Source organism: Scomber japonicus, chromosome 12, assembly GCF_027409825.1.
Source record: "Scomber japonicus isolate fScoJap1 chromosome 12, fScoJap1.pri, whole genome shotgun sequence".
Taxonomy (NCBI): domain Eukaryota; kingdom Metazoa; phylum Chordata; class Actinopteri; order Scombriformes; family Scombridae; genus Scomber; species Scomber japonicus.
In genome coordinates, this window is record NC_070589.1 from 14,131,375 (window position 1) to 14,154,233 (window position 22,859).

At 38.6% G+C, this 22,859-nt stretch overlaps 1 protein-coding gene across 1 annotated transcript in view; it reads right to left on the reverse strand.

Moving 5' to 3' along the window:
• clstn2a (calsyntenin 2a) overlaps positions 1–22,859 on the reverse strand; it is a 143,876-nt gene that overhangs the window by 61,151 nt on the left and 59,866 nt on the right. The window contains exon 2 of the mRNA XM_053329745.1: positions 12,220–12,342. Within this exon, the coding sequence (XP_053185720.1) occupies positions 12,220–12,342 (123 nt within the window). The remainder of the gene's footprint in view (positions 1–12,219; positions 12,343–22,859) is intronic.

Sequence of the window (22,859 nt, forward strand, 5' to 3'; positions counted from 1 at the left end):
AAAAAAAGAGATAGAGCAATCAAGAAATTGAAAATCATTACATGGTGTCAAGAAATGAGAGACGGAGCCAGTGCAGAATAGAAAAAGGGGGTAATAGGGTAATAAGGGAAGGGACTGGGTCCTCTGGAAAATCAATCAGAGGCTAAGAGGTTGTTTGACGCTGTGAGCGACTTGACAATGCATTGATGACAGAGCTCCAGTGCAGCATTACTGGACATGTAATCACTCCGACCATCGTATATGAAGCCAATTAGCTTGACTCAACAGTGAAGAGGCATGGAGATTCCCATCATATAAATGGGTCAGGTTTCATATCACGGATTGTTTTATAAAATGTATAACACTACGTTAACTAGTTAGTCCACTCAACCTTCAGCCATCCTTTGTGCCAATTTAATTAAATCACTCTTCTTGTTTTTTTTACTCTGGCAGTTTTTATTGCACTTAAAGTAACATGAGTGTAGCTGGTCCAGTCTTTCCTGTGTGTGCAGCACACACACAGAGGGCTCAGCTCCGCCCACCATGAACCATAGAGAGCAGAGGACAGCAGCGTGACCATAAATTACAGCAAAATGCAGTAGAGACTCTCACACGGAGCTGTAGTGAAACGAGTGCACATAAATTTGGTAAATAACATAAATAAAGACAGTCTCTACTGTTTTGCTGTCATTTATAGTCGCCGCCTCGCTGCTTCTCTTCTCTCCTCTTTTCTTTCTCAGCACAGGCAGGGCTGAGCCCCCTGTGTGTGCAACAGCAAAGACAGACATCAGTGAAGAGTTGGAGAGTTTACAACAACTGAAGATTACTGGAAATTACATTACTGTAAGTGCAATAAAAGCTTTGTGAAGACATATAAGATATGTAAGTGCAAAATATGAAACAAAAGATGTTTGTCATATCACACAGGCCTAGTTGGGTGGTATGTATTATACTAAAAAGAAAAAAGGAGTAGATATGTTCATAGTCTTCATAAAGTGGCAAAATGCTTCCAGTCTGTGTTTAAATTAGCCTTGTAACTTGCACTGTGGTTGGTATGTTGTGGACATAAGATCACATGGCCTTCATCACTAATACAAAGTGTCCTTACATTTATTTCATCTTTCTCTGAATTGAGTTTTTAATGATGTATTGATGTAACCAGTCTCTAGTAAACATTAACACTCTAATCTTTTTAGTGATATGATCCAATTTTGGTACAATTTACATGATTAACTATCAAAAATATCACAAATTATCCTTAATCTTTGCGTTGCAGTCCAATTTACTTCCTTTCTTATAACAGACTAATTTTGTTGATGTCAACCTTACAAACCAGACGGCAAACATGTAAATACAGTAGATCAGATACAAGGCCAAGGGAAAGCAACATCAATCACATGTGACAAACATGATATATATCTGGTTTGTAATAAAGAGGATGTCACAGAACGCGGTGAGGAGTTGTTCAAAGGACGATTCAGGTTCAGGGACAGAGACAGTGAGGGAAAGAGAAAATCTGAAAAGGGCTTGAGAGGACAGATAAAAGGAAAAAAAGGGAAAATGCATCCGTCCTGCTGCAAGAAAACACAATGAGATGGGTGTGGAAACACTGCACTGAACCTCATGCCCTAAGGCAAGGAGGAGATATCAATACATGCAGTCTAACAGTTCACTGACAGCCAGTCTCCTGCCCTCAACAGAAAGCAATGGAGGGAGATATAGTACATACAGTACAAGTAAAATACAAGGAGAGAGGCTTGCACAAATAAAACTACTACAACTCAAGAACCTCAAGGGACTTGTGTCTGGAGTTGGCATACGTCTTTTAAAGTGTTGTATCCCTTTTTCTGAACTTTACCATTTTTTTGTCTATATCTTTGTGGGAGGTATGACACACGCAGCTCAACAATGCAAAAGCAACCAACATATTATTCCCATTTGTTTAAACTGTGAACTACTAATGCTGATGATACCAATTATTAATTGCCACCATTTTATAAATGATGATGCCTAAAACTAAATTCATGTCATAACCCAACTTACATGTTATAAGTAGGGATGCTCGATATTGGCTTTTCTGCCGATATTCCGATATTGTCCAACTCTTAATTTACGATTCCGATATCACATGTTACCGATATATGCAGGCTTTTTACAACAAAACTGTAAGGTAACAACATAACCTCTCCTATAGTGGAATTAACACATTATGCCTAATTTTATTGTGATGCCCCACTGGATGTATACATGAATGCAACATGGCTTTCCAAATGTAAACACTGTAGAGAACAATTTCAACTTAAGTTATGGAAAAAAGTGCCAATATGGCACTGCCATATTTATTATGCTGCTTTGCAGTCATTGCAAATTGCAAATTTACTATCTGTAGGACACACTTGGAAATAGTTCCAAACCACAGACATAACATCATGCACCGGGCAAGCAAGCTTGTTAGCTATGGTTAGCGACCCATGAGTCTCGTGTGTTGTTGTTGTTGTTATACGTCATCAAGCGCGTTATAAAAACTGATACCGATATTTTCTGATATTACATTTTTAAGTAAATATCAGCTGATAATAAGCTGTGTAAAAAGTATTATAACATATAATCACCTTAATGTTGTTCCAATGTGCAACAAACATAATTGTCTATTTAGACCTCCAGGAGATGCAGAACAACATTATCTTTCATATTTGCTCTCCTTGTCTCTCCTTTTGGTTTCCAGCAACCCAACCCTACTAAGTGCTTAGCTACATTCACCAGCTAGTTTCTAAATGTTGTCTCCTATTTGGTGCTGGACATAATAATGTCATGTTATTACTGTATTTAGTAGGGGTGGGGAAATTTCTCAATTATACAATGCATCGCAGTGCGATTGTGGGCAATTTTGCATCGATTCACAAAAGTCAAGATTTGATTATTTAAACGTTAGTTAATAACTTGATGTTGACAAAAGCGGAACCAAACTGTGAGGGCAGTACACACGTGAGAGTTCATCTGTAGTTCATCTTAAAAAAGAAGCGACTACAGCATTTTTTGATCGAATAACTAAATAATTACCTTTGTGAGACGATCGTGAAGTTTACTAGGAACGTTCAACACTGTTCAACACTGCAGCGCAGCTAACGAGAGCAGCTGACCAACAAAGACTGCAGCATGTAACAACGTAAACTTTGAGGTGAAGAAAATAACTTGGTGCTCAGTCTGTCTCACCTCAACAACCCTGCAGCTGCTCAGCAATTTGGACAGTGATGTCTGTCCCAGAGCTAACAGTACAGCTGAGAGGCTGCTCTCCACTGCTGGAGACATGATAACAAACACAGCGCTGCACTCCGCCCTCAGTTTGTTACTCTCATACAGGCAGGTGAGCTTCACCCCTAGGTCTATTCTACTGACTTTATTTTGGTCTACTTATTTTAATATGAAGACATTTATGTTTTACATGTATATGTTGAATGTTGACATCCAGATTTTTAAATTACCTTCTAAATAAAAATGGATATTTTTCTGACTTCAATTGATGAGAAATTAGCTGCAGTAAGAAAAAAATACGAGGATGTGATACGTTGAGATGCATCAAGATGTATCACTTTAGAATCAAATCACAGCCCTCTGAATCGGAATTTAATCGAATTGTGAGGTGCCAAGAGATTCCCGCACCTAGTATTTAGGGTTCAGTATAAACAGACATACTGCAAGCAGGTCTACTGTAGACAGATCTGGTTTGTGGACAGGTGTCAGCTGTCAAAAGAACATACAGAATCTTTGATGTTCAGCATTTGTTTCATGTTGCACACCTGTCTTGCCATTACCTCATGACTAAGCACTTACTGCAGAAATTTAACAGCTACATAGAGGCAATGAGAAGAGAGAGGAGAGAGAAAGAAAGAGGCAGGCTAAGTGATCTGTTCCTCTTCTCCTAGACCTAGACAGACAGACATCTGCGTGGTTTGATGAGACTGTCCCTTCAACACTCTTGCTTAACCTTTGATGATCCATCACATCATCTGTCTGTTCCCCTTCTCACTCGCTCTTCTACACACACACACACACACACACACACACACACACACACACACACACACTACACATCCCAGTTTCCTGGGTCTACCTTTGTTTCTCTTTCATCTCTTCTCCCCCCACCTCCTTTTTTCTAACATTCTTTTTGTCCTTCCCCCTCTGTGCCTTGCTTCCTTCTTTGCCTCACCACCTTTGAAGTGTGTCATAGCTTCTGCTTTGTTGGGTCCTACAGTTTAATTAGCACCTCTGGTTTTGACACTTTGGTGTAGGTTTCACTCTCAGGTATTCACTGCAGGTAGACTGGGATTTGGCAGAGGGAGGGATTATTATTGTGTGGAAATGCCTTACAGCAACACAGCCAAAACTATTGCTGTTATCAGTAATATTGTACTTTAATTCAAACATGAGTATTAGTTTATTCAAATTTTCATTTTTCTCATACTGTTCGGTTTCTCTTTTTATGCCATCATGCTGTTTTGAGCAGATGGAAAATATTGTGGTTTATACACATGTACAGTATATCAGACACTGTCGTTTATGTGCTAAGAGAAAAAAAACTAATGCAGTTCAAGCAGCAATTCAGGCAGTACAAGTAAAATAGCGTTATGCAGCAATGAGAACTTATCTTTCCACCTAATAATTTGAATTATGACTGGAGAAGTCACTGGAGCACTTCAGTACAGACCAATTTCTCTGTGCCCTCATTGCCGGTAATACATGATGTGCTTGTTCCTGACAGGACTTCAGGAATATGAAAACTCTTCACTCACAATAAATGAACTCAGCAACCCTATTCAGCTGTATTTCATGGTGACTCATTTACAAGTAAGGTATTGAACATAATGCACGCTCATTCAATTTAAAGTATTTGCTTTTTATTAGAAAACTCCTGCTCAGAGGGCCCAGTAGCTGAATGCTTACTCCACATGCCACATAACTGCAGTGTCCCTGGACGAAATTTACTGCATGTCATACGTAGCTCCCCGAAAGAAAGAAATGGTAGAGAAAAAAAGATGATGAATGGTTATAAAAAATGTTTTTCTTAAGGTAAAAATGGAAATGGCTTTCAGCAATGGAATATATATATGCATTTCTAGACCAGCTGCAAAAGTGTAACCAATGCAAAAATATATAATATCAAATTAATATAATATCTATTTTCTAATAGAAGTAAGTGATCCAGTCATGATCAAGAGGTTTAGTAGCAGTTTCACATAGTAGCAGTGAAAGTAAAGACTTGATCAACTTTCATGGGAAAATAATGTTTTTGGCCATTTTAAAATGGTGGTTGATTTCATTGGTGAAAGTATTTATATCGAAACATGACCTCAACTTTAACCTGATTCTGGCAATAGATGGACTGCCACACAAGTATCATGGGGAATTACTTAATGTGTCTACTGAAGACTAGAGTTGTTCCGATTCCGATACCAGTATCGGAAATGCCTCCGATACTGCCAAAAATGCTGGCATCAGTATCGGAGAGTACTGGAGTCCAGGCACCGATCTGATACCACGTCATTTATTAGAAATAGGATTCTATTTACTGGTTAGCTCCGTTAGCTCTGACACACTTCTTCTTCGCTGCTCTTAAAACAGTTGTGCTATGCTGCCATCGGCAGCTACTGTTTTAGAGGGGCGAAGAAGAATTGATCACCTGACACCTGTAACAAGGAGCTAACGTTAGAGCATCATGTTGGCGGTTTGGCAGTACTTCACAGTGGATGTCCCCACCAGTAAGATGGCAACATGCAACATATGCAAAGAAACAATATCGAAGGGTGGCCCCAAAGCTAAGGGGAAAAAGAAGGACAAACTGCATTTATTTAGTTAAGTTGCTGTTGTACTGCTGTTATATACTGTTCTATTTAAAAAATAAATGGCTTCCATTTGCTGTGTTCATTCATGTTTTACAAAGGATTTAACCTGAGCCAGGCTTTACCACAATGATAATCATATCACAATCATGCAAATTTGGGATTCAGGATCAGAAATATTTAAAAACACAAGAAGTTAAGACATATAAAACAAGAAGAAATATTTAAGATTCTGCTGCAGAAAGTGGATCGGTTGTGTCCAAACCACAATCAGGCAGACCAAAAGTGACCACTCCATAAGAAGATCAATCTATCAAGCTTGTTTCCCTGACAGATAGAAAAGCAATGTCATAACAGATACAGAATTTGCTAAATAAAGATTGTAAGACTCCAGCAAAAGTACTGTCAAAAGTAGTGGTCTCAAAGGAAGAGCAGCAATTTAAACCATTTCTCAGGAGGGGAAACCAGGCCAAACACTTGGGGTGGGCTAAGAAATACCACAATTTCACAGTGAATGACTGTAAAAAGTCTTTACTGATTTACTGATGAATTCAAGTTTGAGATTTATGGCAGTAACAGGAGGGTGTGTGTAAGGAGATTAACAGGAGAGAGAATGATACTGCAGTGTATCAAACCCACAGTGAAACATGGTGGTGGGAATATTCAAGTGGTGGCGTAGGGGGGCTTTGTGTATTTTGGAGTTGAAAACCTGCACCAAATTTACTACATTTTGACCAAGAAGTATCACATGCTACAGTCTGGTTTGCATATTTGTTAAGAAAATGTCATACTGCAGCAGGTTAATAACCCTGAAATAAACCTCAAAGCTTTGCAAGAACTACTTGAAGCCCAAAGAAGACCAAGAAGTCCTGACTGTCATGGACTTTCCTCCACAATCATCTGACCTTAAACTCATTGAACATTTATGGGGGCACTTGAAGACTGAGAAAGCCAAGCATGCTGTGGCATCACAAAAAGCTCTGGAACACTGTCAAATCCTGCTGAGATAACATGGGTCATCAGGTTTTGCACAAACTTGTGGAATCCATGCCAACTCCAGTGCATGCTGTCATTAAAGCAAAAGGAGTATAAACCAAATACTATGATGATAGTCTGAAATTCATGTACATTTGAAAAGATTGAACTTTTTATTAAAATTGTTAAGCAGATGTTATCGTTTGTAAGTGATCTCAGATTTTTGGACCCTACTGTATGTCCCACGGATGCATGACAAGTCATAATAAAAACATTAGAAACATGCTTTCGTGAACTCGGCGGGCACTCCCCACAGCATTTGGTAGCAGAGAAAAAGGCTGAGTTTTACACAACTTTGAAGCCTAATTTCATTTTTTTTTTTAATCATTCAAATTTGGCAGGGTGGTTAACAACACACTTTTCTGTGGTATGTCAAACTGAGAACACATATTTATTCTTACTTTACACAGACTTTAAAACAGCGGGGCAAAATGAGTCAGTTGCTGAAGGTGCATTGTCAGCAGTTTTGCCAGCATTGTGTCTTCAACCACCTCCCCCAGTGTGACTAGCTTTGTCAGTCTCAAAGTCAATTGTATTTGTATTATTTGTAATGCTTGATATCACAATCACCAATTTGCATCAAGTGGCTTGCAGTGATTATGTATCGGTCTGTGAGTATGTCAAAACAGGTCTCTGATTACAGCAGTGCAGCTGTAAGCAACCAGCAGAGAGGCTAACAGAGGACTGAAGCTGCTGCATTGCTGACATGCTGCTTTAGCCACATAGCAGGTATAGAGAAAGGAGTGAAGGTTCGCAATTCAGTTAATATGGATAAAGGATGCATTCAATATTAGGGATGAAAATGAATGATAATAATCAAGTATCAACAAAACATCTTAACTCTTAAAACACATTCAATTCAACAATATTACAGACAATGCTGAGAATGAAAATAACAAAACATTCACATGCAAACCCGCAGGCGCACAAATATAATTTCAACCAATGGGACTAATCGCTCTTTCTTCGTGACAGCCGCTTGTGATAACCCTCTCTCATTTTCATTGTCAATAAGTTGCTTCTATTTTGTCTCTCAGCTATCCATTCTCCCTTTCTTCACAATTTTCCAACTACTTTTGTTCCTTTACCCCATGTGTGTTCTGCAGAGGAAACAATGTACCACAGCACATTATTCTGGTAGCGTGATGAATGGGAGGAATCTGTGTCTGTTGACTGTGGCCTTGAGATAAAGAATAAGCAAATGAAACTGCCTGCTTGCCTCGCAGCACCCCCGAGTCCACTGCCACCATACCTCATGCTAATTTGATTGAGAACGCTCGATCAGCACATACTCCTCTACCCACACACCTTTGCTCCAAGGGAGGTGTTGGGGGGCAGAGGATAGAGGATGCCATCATGGCATGCAGTAATAATAATTTATCTCCAGGATGCCTGTTTCAGCGTATAATGTTGAAGTTAGGCCCGCTGTGGGTAGTTTACATCAAAGTGAAATGTGGTGCTGCAGGAGAGGGCAGGACAGAAAGAGAGACAGGAAGGAAAGGAGAAAAAAGATTTAGATAAAAAAAGGTGAAGGGAGGTGAAATGAGCGGATGAGATGATATGGGAGTCACAGCTGATGGAAGGCCAAACAATTGGAGGTTAAATAAAGGATGGGGGGAAAGGAGAAAATAGGCAAGTACTTAACAATCCTGGTCTGTGTTCTCACACTACAATTAATGGGAAGCCAGAAGGACAGCCTACTCCTTTCTGCACTAAAAGAAAAAACAGGATTGATGAGTGTGTCTATAATGCATAAGCGACTGCCTGTACACACTGTAGACTTGCTAGAAGCAAGATGGAGAAGAGGAGAAAGGATTGCGAAAGAAGAAATGTGGCACTATGTGAAGAGAAAGACATAGGCAAAAGAATGCATTGAGATAAAGATTTAAAAGAATGGCTAGACAGAGAATCCGAGAAGGGGAGGGTCGTATGTGTGAGTTTGTGCAAAACACAGGGAGGACTGTAGCCAGAGACAATCGTAAAGCGAGATAAATGGGGACAGAGCTGCTCCTTTGATGGCCATTTTTTCTAAGTCTCCTTGGTAGCTATTATAAGGGTTTCATTCATTAGACTGCATACAATGAAAAACATTTAAGGAGAGAAGAATCACCAGTCAGCAGCCAAAGCAAAGCTCTGCTGGATCTCTCAGGTGATATTTAACCAGGCATGACCTTGTCAAGTCAACAAACCAAATGTTAATCATTGAGAAAAACAAGAACATTTTATTTCCTCTTTTGTCCACCTGCTTGTTGTTTTGCCATTACAACTTCACTGCTTCTGAGTAAGGATTAGGTTATTTTGTTATATATTATAAGGATAATAGTCGGCATCCACATTTGTGATATGAATAAAAGATTAATTAAGTTTTTTACATGATATATTCTGTTTTTTCCTCCAAAGGATCATTAAATTTTCATAAACAGTACATATACCACATTATTTGGGTTATTGTATATGTAAACTACAAGGACCTGTGAGGAGGGGGGGGGGGCTTTAAAATGAATTCCAGCTCTTCAAGGTCAGCTGAAGCTAAACAGCTCACACATAACATTGAAAAAAACAAAGCAATGACTGTGGCATTAGAACACAAAAAAAAAAGAAGACGGGGAGAACAAGACTAGGTCAAAACCTTGTCTACTTCTGGATCATGTTTGGGTGAGCTAATCTGTGGCCAATTTGTTACAGGGACAGTTAGTGGTGGTGTCTATATTATGAATCCACTGTGTTCATGATTTGTAAAGTGAAGAATTCCTCAATACCCTACACACAGTAAGCCTCTTGTTTTACCTGCAAGACTCATGTTGTAATACTATTATCTGTCCTTTGTGATATGAAAACGTGAGAGAAATAACACACCACAAGCGACAACACAATCAGCCAAAGAGTTGCTCACACTGGACAGCAGAGGAAGAGATGCAGAGATGCTGGTATGTGTATATCTAAAGAGGAGTTTAATTGACTACTTTACATTTAACAGCAGGGCTGAGAGCTTGGAGCATATAGTTGCTCTGCATTATGTTGTCTTCTGTTTCATTCACAGTTATGTATTTAGGTCAGTTAGAGACAAGACTGTAAAAATGTGCAGCCTGTCATGTTGCCATGCATATCTAAGGGAATAATCTCAATAAATTTGAGTAAAATACAGAATTCGGTTGTCTGTGTGATTGTGCTGCTGTTTTCCAAATTGCATCAGGTCACCAGGTAATATCTACTCAATGTAGTTGTGATTTGTTGTTGTGTTTTTGTTTTATAAATTGTGAACCTCTTAAAAACTGAGTAATATATATAGTAAATGCCCCCTGAGCATGTAATAGAAAACTTTTCACGCTGATTCATTTTGAAAGTGCAACGGCCAACGGAGAAAGTCCAACACTCTGCCAGCCAAACAATGGTGTAACTTCATCACTCAGCTACTCAGTCATTCACGGACAGCCTCATGTGTAGAGCTGGCCCTACTGTTTTGGTCCAGCCAAAAATAGCTGAGTATCAGTTTTTCCATGGTTGACAGTGTTGGGATTAATAGGAGTCATTTCACAGTAATGAGCTGTTAAGTGTTAGCTGCCAAAAAGACTCTTTGTTTGCCTTTGAGTCTCAGAATACTTTGTCTAATTATAACAGCTCTCTCCTTCCTGTCACTGTCAGCACCGCTGTACCTGTATGACGGGTGTCTGATTTCAGGTCTTGTTGACAACACAATCAACATCTGAAACAATCACCTGGAGATGAGAATTATAATGATATAATGATGTCATTAAAACCTGGGTACCTCTTCTGTGACTCAACCAGACTACTCAGGGAAATTTTACTGCTACCATTAGACTGTGGAAACCTTTTTTTCTTAAAGCTGTACTGAATACTTGCATGCTTGAATAACTTTCAATGAATGCAGACCATCTATAAATCTGATACTGCCACTAAATATTGGCTATAAAACTTTCAGTTCAGGCTTACTGATTGTGTTTTTAGTAGAATTTTGACTAGACATTAATTTACTCAAGTCAAAAGATGAATGTATACATGGTAGAATAAAAAAAACAATTTGTTAAAAAATCTGCAATAGGGATAGTTTAGTTCATTTTGAAAATTGAATAATCATTTTAGTCATTTGCAAAAATACCAAATCAGTTTTCAGCTTCTCAAATGTGAGGTTTTGATGCTTTTTTTGTCATGCATTTGGGTTTTGGACTCATCAGACAAAACAAGGCATTTAAGAATGTCATCCACTGTCAATTATCACTTATTCTGGGCAACAATTAATTAATTGATTAATCAAGAAAATAATTGGAAGATTGATCAATAATGAAAATAAGATTTAGTTGCAGCACTAATCCAGAATTTAGGCTACTCATTTAATCTAAACCCTAATCAAAGAAGACACTAATGTATGAGAAAAAGGCCTGTTCCACTTTGTGTGATTAAGATTTAAGCTAAAAAATGAACAAAGCTGACATGGCACACAACATATTTTTCCACTTTTGAGAATTTTTGGACAGTTAAGCTAGGCCAATTTAGCAGCAAGAATAAGGATGACACACAGACCTCAATTAGAGTCAGCCTTAAATAGATCCTTGTGAGGGGAATGAAGAATATGTATTATACCTCAAAACCAGACAAGATTATGAAAATAAATGCATTCTCATAAACCTCAGCTGTCTTTCCTCCATCTGCCTCCATCTTCTTAAAACAGCTCAACCCCTGGCCACAAGTTTTATAAACTCACTTAAAATATTAGGAACACCATTCAATATAATACACCCCAACACCACCACCATCCACTACAGCCTCAAACTGAAAAAGTGTAAGCTTCTTAAATGTAGAATTTATGGCAGAGCTGTTGTAATGGATTGCATTATATTGCACAGGTGTTCCTCATGAAGTGGCAGATGAGTGTATAAAATAGCAACACTGAAGTCAGGAAAGTTTCAAGTACATTTTTTTTTTTTGGAAGTTTTATGAATGTTTATATTTAATCATATACTGGTGGAGCCTAATGTAAGCAGTGATAAGACAACAGTGCTCTTTATAAAAACAAAAAGAAAATCACTTGTTTTGCTTTGCTAAGGGTGATAAATGGAATTCAGTCTCCATGACAAACAGTGAGTACAGAGAACTGTTGGATCATCAGTTTTGTCCTGCGGTGTGAAGTTGCCACAGTTGCCTGCACAGAGTACTGAGGCATGCTTGTCTAATGTGTGTGTGGGAGGATGTGTACACTGCATGTGTGTTACTGTGAACTTTCCAAAAATCCGTGTGCACCAAAGTGTTCAAAAAACAGCAGATGTTTCTAAGTGAGCACTGTGTTGTTGTGTGTGTGTGTGTGTGTGTGTGTGTGTGTGTGTGTGTGTGTGTGTGCATTTGTGTGTCCTACCAGCAAAGGGGACCGGGGCATCCTTGTCCAAAGCTACAAGTGGAGGGTCCAGCAACACCGTGTCCATGTTCTCTGTGATCACACCATGGTAAGATGTCTCTATCCACGGCTTGTGCTTGTTGACTGTGGAAGAGAAGGAAGAAGACAAAAAAAGGATGGATGCACATTTCAGTTGATAGCAGTTTTCTAACAGATGTTATTATAACACCATTACATTTTTACCCTCATGTCAACACTGTATCCAAATGGGTCAAGTCACTCCATAAGGACAGAGTAGGAGAAATAGTAGTAGGAGTTTTTACAGATGACAGATGGACTAATGTAATTAAGATGGTGAGCATTGGGGGGGGGGGCATTTTTTTCTTTTAAAGAAAAAATGGTTCCGTGTACACAAGGTTTGCAAATAACAAAATCCCCGTTTTACTTTTCTTTCTTTTTTTTTACTCACAGTGTTGTCCTTTATTATGCAGAGTCAAACTGTTGTTCTCCATACTTACTAAAGCAAGGTGAAATGGAAGAAAAGCGGCACCACGTATGGTCCCATGTGGTATATTTTAAGTCTAGAGGATACCCCTTTCATATTTTACAAAATATGGCAGGAGGGAATGGAAATTTATTGAAATATCCGCTGCACCCGATTTATCACCACAGACTAACATCTACAGCAGAGGTGTAAAGTCTCCATACATATACAGAGGATGAGAGACTATAGCCAGGCCAGAGCAGTTAAAGAGGGAAAGAGAAAAGAAAGAGAGAGAGAAACACAATTTACAAGAGGTATTACAAAGTTCCATTAGCAGAGCTCTCAGTTCAGCAGCACATCAAAAGACAAAAGTGCACTGATGCAATAGTCTGTTTTTTTTTCACAGGACTTTACCTTTCCATTTCCCGCGGGTCCATCTTGCCTATTTTTCCTGACTTTTAATGGCCTGCACTTCCTCAGGCAGGAAGGAGAGCACATTTGCAGTTGCAGAAGTGTATCCCCCTTCAACCGATATCTCAAGTTCAGCAACAGCAAACCACTCTATTCTACACACACGCTCTATTAGTTTCCAGACAGGTGCAACACATGTCACAACAGCCTGCCATCAGATCTGGTTTAGCTGTACTTTATGCAAATCAGATGAACTGTCGCTGGGCTTATTAACAGTTGTAGTCTTAGTGAATACTCAACTAAGTTCAGAAATGACAAGCCTCTTCCTGTCACTATAACTCTCTCTGTTGGCCTGAGGAGGTTGTAGACAGTCATGTGTCTCCTCACCAGGTGCCTAGCCATTTGCACTTGATGGCATCAGCAAAGCTATACACTTCTGACTTAGTTGGGGAAACAATAGTAGTCTCACTTTGTTTTATCCATCAGCCCATTATTTTTAGTGACACAGTTGTAAACAGTAATCTTAACCCAGACATACTGCCACAGTGATCTGCAGAATCTATACCCGACTCTGTGTTAAGCTGTGTTTTGACCTCTACATCTCCGCCCTTCCTCCAGCACCATCATCCTCCTCCTCTCTAGTGCTTTCTCGTCGTTTCTTTTTTCTACTCGCCACAAATGTGATTGAACAGTTGAGAAGATGAGCTAGAGATTAACAAAGATCGCCATCACACATAATTACTTCCGGTGTAAATTAAACTTCCTCCCACTTCATCGCAGCAGGGCTTCACAAGTAGATAGAGACTGATGCACAAGCCGCAAGAACAACCATATGTCCATGTGTACTTTTGTCTACAGGCACACAAACACACATATACTGTACACAAACATCTCTGGTGTACAAGTGTCACTCTCTGCTGGGAGCTGCGATGTCAACTTGACCTTTCAATCCACTGAAGAGGAAAGCTTTGTCTCATGCCAATGAGCAGATGACATGTCCAGCTGGCAGTGATTTCATAAAACCTTCTCACAGTGTTTTATCTGTTTGGACAAATTTCACCAGTTTTGTGCTACTATTCCATTTAACTCCCCTGCTCGTCACTATACTGTGTGTATGGAACAGGGTCAAAGAAAAACAGGAAACAGGAATTTAAATAAGCAATGTAAAGTGAGAACCAAATGTAAAAACTTGTAAACTTGAGCAACTGGGAAAAACTAGTTGTTAGGCTTAGACACGTAATAACTGAAAATGCTTTATCTGTGGTTTATTATTGTTTATAATGATGTAAACCACACCTTACAGATAAGATTAAACTAAAAGGAGATAATGTCACTGGTGTATTCATTCTCATGAATATTTGCCTTCTACTCCTTCAATTCTATGAAAAAAACCTACTGATCATTTTGGATGAGACTCTCGCCCTGCTGTGAGAGTAGAGAGTGGATTATAGGGAGCAAAAGGGAACCACAAGGGAAGACATTATTCATACTAGGAGTCTCATCTCATGCTCATGCAGGAGACTGAAAGCACTGCAGCACACAGCAGGACTCTGCTCTGCTGGAAAGTGGAGAGGGGAGTGGAGGTCTACATTAAAGTGGCGATTAGATATATTAACACCTGAAATATTTTACATGTAATGGTTGGCAAACGGTATATTAAAGCACACTAGCATACACACTTTATTGGTGTATTGTAGGCACCGCTACCATCTTTTACTTCTAAGGCTTAGATAAGATTTTCTCTTCTGTTTTACTTAGGAGTAAAAGTTGTTGTTTTGGGGGAGGGGTGGGGGGTTGTTGTGAAAAGCAGATGAAATGAACTCAAATTATCTTATAAAGAGATTCTCCAAAACCAAGACCATGACAGATTGAGCTGCTGAGGTGACTTTAAAATAGATTATACAAATGGGCCTTATTCAAGTGATTTTTCATTCCTATGTCACTGTAAATACATACTGCTCATCATGATCACATAGCTTTTTATTTACATTTGAAGATGTCTTCAGTAAGTCTAATAGAAGCCCACAGCTAGTGGAGTTTACTCATGGATGGCAGGTTCAATTTCTGGCTCAAGGTCTTACATTTATTCCAAACAAATTGGGTGGCGGTCGAGGCAGCAGAGCTGTGACTCTTTAAAGGGAGTCTAATATAAAGACCTGTTTTGTAGAAAGAGCACACATCAGACCATGGAAATGGGCTATTTCCAAAATGGCTTTCCTGACATGTAGTACTGTAAAGCCATTAGTGATGTGTTTAAAGGTACTCATCTTTGGCTTCCCAGTACTGAGCTGCAGGAATGAAACAAAACTTAAGGTAAGCTTATATTTGAAGTCAGCCCTTTCAAAAATATACCGCGCAGTTTTCCATAGGATTATTTCTGATACTAAAAGGCCACTGTTGAAGCGTGCGATTCCTCCTTTAATAAGTGTCATTGAATGCAACATGCATGGCCTCTTTCATCATTTCCTAAGCAGCCATTACTGCACTACAGCATCACACTGGACATTATGGAGGACTAATTCACTTAGTAGGACAAACAGTCTAAAAGTGGATCCAGAAGGGCACTGGATAAAATCTGATATGACAGTAATGTGAACACAGAAACCCAGTAACAAGATTTTCTGTAAATAGCATTACTGCAGTCAACTTATCCATCGTGATACTGAAATCAAAATATCTGCTACCGCTGTCCCCTGGGACTACAAGAAAACATGCTACTGTAGAGACGTAGCCTGTTGATAATCTGCATTTAATTTGGGTCCCAACTCATATCCTGAGAGGCACTTCCTACTGCTCCATCAATGTACTGATCAAGTCAAATCACATCAAATCCTTTTCTGATCTGGCCTTTATTTGATTACTATGATGTCATTTTTTGCAGTGGAATAGAGTAATCTTCCCATAGAGAGAAGAAGAAGAAGATGAAGAAGAAAGAAAGTTAATTTACAGGACTAAGTGCCGTCACAGACAGCAGAGCACAAATTCAAATTACCTCTGAAGGTAATAGAATATAGAGGATTAAAGCAGTAATTATAATGAACTAAAGGCAAAACTTAAATAAAAGATGATAAAAACTAAATAAAAGATATGTATATCATACAGAGACATGGTCAAACCCTAACCCAAAAAATTTAATTGTAGCCACAATATAGCTATAACTTCCGCATGAAATACTAATTCATGGACACGAAATAGGTATAACATGCGCGCAAAATACTAATTTGTGGCCACGAAATAGGTATAACGTGCAAGAAATACTAATATTAATATTAATATTAGTAATATTAATATAATTCCTGGACAGCTGGGTAAGCAAATCGAGCACACCTTCTCTAGAACCTGCAATAGCCTACGTCTGGACCAAATTCTGTTCACAGTTTCAGCTTGAAATCAGCTGAAATCAGTGGCTGATAAGTAGCAACACAGAGCTATCAGGACGCTTTGCTCTCACACGTGCTGCATTGATAGTCAAACAAACACACACGCAGACACTTTCTAGCGCGCTCTTGCTCGCTCGCTGCAGATTCCAGGAGACTGTATATATAACTTGCGGGCATCAGGGAGCCGCTATGATAACAAGCGAGAGACTCCCGAAACTTCCGGGAGAGTTCGTAGCACCAGAAATGCTACTGTTAGGATACAGTTAGGAACACTGTTAGGACAGTTAACACACTTAATTGTTCATGGATGGCTATGGACATTAGGCTGTTTTAATTTAGTTTTTGTTTTATTGTGAACTTGAATATCATCTAATATGAAGAGTGCACACTGCAGTTACAAAAGGGTAACTAGATGATTCTAGTTAGTTTCCAATTGACTACTAAAACAAGTTATTGTTACATTGCTAATAAATTATTTTAATTTTGACAGTAGAGCCAGTACATTGCAAACAACTGATGGAGATTATATCACTAATGATTAGTCTAAAAATGGCATCTGTGCTAAAAGGAGCCCCAAAAAAAGATTGAGAATCGAATCAAATCAAATCGTGACCTTAAAATCGATGGACGATTTGGAGAATCGTGACACCCCTAGTAGAAAGGGATAAATTGAAGGGATATACAGTAATGTAATTGTGTCTCTATACTTGTGCGTCGACCTGCTTGGAGCAACACAATACTTTGCTCACTTAATTTAGTGAAGTTCCTTCTATATCCTTCAACCAGCTGACATGTGATCACAGAGAGAAAAAAAAAAACAGTTTTATTCCAAGAGAGGGAATGAAAATTAATGAGAGATGCTTATGGTCCAGAACAGTTAGTAGTCTATTCCGACGGCCTTTACCCTAGTGATTCTCTTTACAGCCATCTGAAGACGGATTGTATCTGTTCCATCTACCCTCTCTAATTAAAGTGATGTTCTGCTTTGTCAAGGCACAATTAGATCTGCTGGCCAAGTTTTGTAAAACCAGCACCAGACAGCTGCAGAAATAACCCCAGAAACCTCTGTGATTATGTGAACACCTGTTAGTTATAATTTATTATTCCACACAGTTTCTACAGTTAATCAACAGGCGTGTTAGAGATTAATGCATTAAAAACAATTTACACAGTTGAAAAATCAAAAGGTCACTAGAAACCTCTTTCTCCACTAATAACTCTCTCAGGGCCATCCCTTCCCACCAATCCTCTACAGCCTGTGTTTCCATGAAAAAGCACTGGATAACATGTAATCTTTTTAACAAGTCTGGCATCATATATCTTCTACTTCTACTGCAATCAGTGTTGCATATAAAAAGGAGAATCTAACTAAAGTACACCAGACCACATTTTAAATTCTGCTTTTATTGCATTTCAGGCACTGTGATGGTATTTAAGTGCAAATGGCAATTGTATAAATCATTGTGATGCTTAGTAAAATCGTGCACTACTCCACACAGATCTTCAATATGTTCAGGAAAGCGAATTCATCTTTAAAAGAGACCATCATCTGCTCAGGGCAGCATATTTGAGCTGCTGCTTACATATTGAAACTCAAGTGTGTAATGATGGGGAAAACCTTGTGTGTAAAGGGATGTGATTGATCATTATTGTTACAGCCTCTAACAGTAACATCTATAATGCATGGTAAGATACCCTTTCTAAACATATTCAGTGTCCAAGTGTGCCACAGGGCAAGCCTGGCTGTATATTTACTAAAAGTGTGTTGGCATGTCCCCCGACTCACTGGACAGAGTACACTTGACTGCCATCCTGCCTCGCTTCATGATTTACGAAAAAAAAAAGCCCTACAGTGCATCATAAATACCCCTGTGCAGTAATACAGCACCACCAGGCAACACAAGGGGGAAGTGAGATAATGTACACTACGCCCATAATAGAAATATGAGAGAGGAGGATGAAAGAAGTGGAGTAAATCAGTAAGGGCTGCTCAGAATAGAAAAACAAACTATATCACAGACCACATAAATATTTCAGTAGTGTAACAGAATAATGATAAAACCCTGGAGAATAATATAATGAGTTGTAATTAAACTTGGGTGAGCGCACAGATAAAACACACACATGGTCACCCTCACACCTACATGCCCATGCACCAACACAGATAGATGATTAATTATAATGTCCTCACAGAAATACAGTTCTGCATTAATGTGCAACTAGCTGTGGGACAGCAACAGAGGGAGTGAGAGCACGACATTACAAAATGTGGGGACATGAAGAAAGTGGGTGAAAAGAGGAAGAAAGAAAGGGTTAATATAGAGATGGAATTAAAAGAGAAAAAAGGAGGGAAGCAGAAGAAGCAATACTGGAGGCAGTGGTTAAGGGCTAGGGTGAGGAGGGGGGATAATAGAGGAAGGAAGTCAAAGAGAAAATGGGGCACTCAAAGATAGAAAAGAGGCATAGCGATCACTTCCTGTATGAAGAAAAGCCAACTGCCTGTAGGCCTTCACAAATCCCTCAATTTATTTTCCTATTAAAAATATTAAATTGAATTCCAATTGGAGACATTAAATGCCAGACATCACACGTCATTAAATTATAGCTCTGATTGAAGGAGACTCCATCCTTGGCATGTATGGAGCAATCTACAGTAGCAGTGGCGTCCACATAGTCGTCTAAATCGTCTGATCCAAGTGGATGGGGACCTTTTCCATGTGTCACATTCCTCACCTCACCCTGTGTTGCCTGTCTCTCTCTATCGTCAAAAGCATCCAATAAGTGTAAAAAGGTCACATTTGTCCCATGTCATCACTCTTTCTCTTCCCTTTTTTCCCCTCTGTCTGTCTTTTCTGTCAACTGTCATATAACAGAAAGATGCCACTAAATATTTTCAGACATAGAAAAGAGTTGCCACAAAAAGGCCACAGCAGATATCTTATGAGGGGATCAGTGATGACTTTTCTCCCAAAAAACTATTATAAAGAGATATATTAAAGCAAATCAAATGGTAAAAATCCAACTTTTCTGATGCTATATTCCTTTAAAAGATGAATATCTTTGCTATATTTTTTAATGACATCTTATTCAGTGATGGTGTGGTCTTCATACATTATCTCATAGTCAACCAGAGATAAAGCTTTCCCTTCTTTCTCTTTACAGCTTAATTTACAGAACATGAATTTTCTACTGCTACTACTTGCTTTTCATTATTGTTATGCAAGCATGTTAATTTGGCAAAAAATACAAACATGGGAGAATTAAAAATACTTTCAATTATCTCACAAAAAATATTACACATTCATTTTCTACATTTGCAGAAACTTGGGAAAATGTGGATTGTCCCCTTACACAGGATGGGTATTGCTATAATTAATCATGTTTTTTATTCTTCCTTCCTTTAATGAGGTAGTTAAAATAAACCATCTCATCCCTGTCTCTTATAGTGATGTGTCCATGTGGGAAAGTGTTTATGATGCTGTTAGTTTCACAATAAAAAGCAGTCAGAGAATTGAAACTGCAGATTCAGATCCATTCAGCCCAGTTAGATGGTGATAATTGCTTCAGTGGTCAATGGTTATTCTCATTATATCACACGTCTAAGATTAATTGATGGCACATTCATATCTAAGCTATGTAGGAGTTAATTATGTGTAGATGTTATAATACAGCATGAGCAGAAGACATGGACAAGTTAAATACAAGTCATTAGTGTGTCTGAAAATATCCCCAGCATAATTCTTCAGATGTCACTCATTGCTGGGAAGTAATGACTAGTAATGACTTCAACACCTCTGTGCAGAGTTTACAGCATGGAGTCAGAGATCATTAGTATGTCAAAAAATCTTAGTGTATGCAGAGAATAAACATCCCCCTACAAACCTAATATGTTACTGTAACTGTTAGTTAAGGCAACTGCACTGTACCTTCTTACTAATGTAGAGGACAACATTAAAGTCCCTTTCCACTCAAAAATCTGTTGTTCCTTGAGCTTAACTGTGAAAAATGATGTATGTGCTGAGTTTGACCCCTGCTGAAGAGGGAAAGTTTCCAGGTGCTGACTTCAGGAAAAAGACCTACAAGCATGATTTGTGATATCACAGCTACTTTTGAGCCAGTTGTGGTCCAGTATTAACTTACATGTGATATGGAAATTTGAAGCCCTTTGAAAAGAAAAACATTGCATATTCTTAGATTCTGAACAGTGGATGTATTCTTTAAAGTTTTAATATGGTAACTGTACTTTTTGATGGAAAACCCATCAGGTACAAGTTATTATTCTCAGCAAAGTCTTATAGCATATGCAGAGGGCATCTTTAACTATTTGTCAGAGGTCAATGTTATAACGTAACATGTAAAACAGAAACAGAAGAGTAGCTTTATATTATAGATAGCTGTCACTCAGTTATCAAGGGGGGAAATATGCTCTCCTTAAAGCTGCAATAATGAATATTTTTAAAATGAACCAAATGACTAACAAGAAAGAGCTCCCTTATAGTGACATACCCAAAAGAGCCACAAAAAAACCTCAAATGTACACTACCTGCCAAGCACCAGATGGCAAACAGACAACGTTAGCAACAAGCTAACGAACATAGTGAAGCATTTAGCAGCAAAAGAACCAGATATTTTTCTCAAGAGTTGAGGTGGTCAGAAACACGATATTGAATGCTAATGTTGCCCTATATGTCTTGGATGTGTAAACAGACAACTGTTTGCTGATACATTCCCTGTTATTACTTTATAAGGTCAGAATGTCATTAAATATAATGCAGTTTTCACCAAAATACACTACACAAGGTACTACACTTTTTTACTTAAACCTTTTCTTTATTTTACCACCTTATTTCTCAGGACACTGCAATCAGTTTATTTTGTTTCGGGGACCAGCAACCACACTGTGTTTTACAAGCAAGGTACAGCTTGCTTGTAAAACAGTATTAGGTACATATGTAAATTAGACAGTTTGGGGACTGTTCATAAATGTGTCAGCACTGAGAAACATTGACTTGCAAAGTAAAATTACGGTTAAATGCATTACAATGAACGAGAAGGGAACCAACTACAACAGCAGTAGCACCTAACAGAGGAGGGGGACAAATCATTACATTAGGTCCATAAGTACTGTGAGCATCAACTCTGACTTTTACAGTCCCAGTGCTCAAGTGTAAGATGCAGTTAGCAAGAACAGAGTAATTAGGTATATTGACTGCTGCATATAAGTACTGCACTTTAAGCAGAACTCTGTTGGAGCTGGCTAGTGGGTCATTTTCACAACATTAATTCTTCCCACTCACTCTCTCCCAGGACCCTTCCTCCTTGTACAGACAGTGTTGTTGTTTTTTTCTTAACAGCTAATTAAAGGGTCCATAAACTCCAATCTCCGCCAACCATAAACCCCCCTCACCTTCCCAGTTGTAAACGGATTTATGGATATTTTTGATTTAATTTGGCTTTTTCCACAATCCCATAAACAGAATTTTGAGGTTGTTTCCTATCTGAACAACAGTGTGTGAGATACAGATGTGCCATAATTGCTCTGCAACGTACAGCTCCCTCCTTTTGCCTGTCCGTTGTGGACAACATCAAAACAAACTGAGGAAAGAAGCAAAGACACTTTGTTTAATTGGCATCAAATATTTTGCACATAGAAGTGCAAAGAGTATAGGCATCCACAACTGCAGAGTTATTTGAGTATATCTGAAGACAAAGTGTTTGAGTGGGTGAGCAGACTGTAGAGGCTGGCCACAGAAAAAATAATAATAATGAGAACAAATTTTAGAAGGTAAAAAAGTGACTTGCCCCCTATTAAAATACAGGAGAGAGAGAAATACAAGTAATCACAGAGAGAGGAATGAAGAGCAAAGGAATAAGGGGATAAGAAGTTAATAGTCTTTGGTGGTATGCATCTCTTTGAGAGTATGAGATAAAACTCTTGAGGTAAGTGGGTGGGAGTTGTTTCAGAAAATGACAACAATTCTGAACAGGAAAAATTTAATTATCCAAATCCAAAACAGAGAGAAAGGAACAGCATGCTTTGCTGTCTTTAAAGTGGTTATAATTGATTTAATTTAAAAAAAGCTCCAACAATCAATGCTACCTGTTTAGCACCAAACTGTAAACATAGAAATTAAGTAGCAACTAGCTGATGAACACTCTAAAGTATTTAGCAGCTAATGAGTTCCAGACCAGAGCTAAAAGGCTGGTACAAACTCCACTCTAAATGAACACTAGTGTTGCACTGTACCTGCTATGTGCATGTAGCCAGCTCTTTGCTGACACTATGTCAACTTAAAAAGTTATAATAGATCAGTGTTTTGTTCACAGTTTGTTTCTGCTGCCCTCAAATCAAGTTGTTCAGCTGAAAATCAATTGTTTAGGTGTAA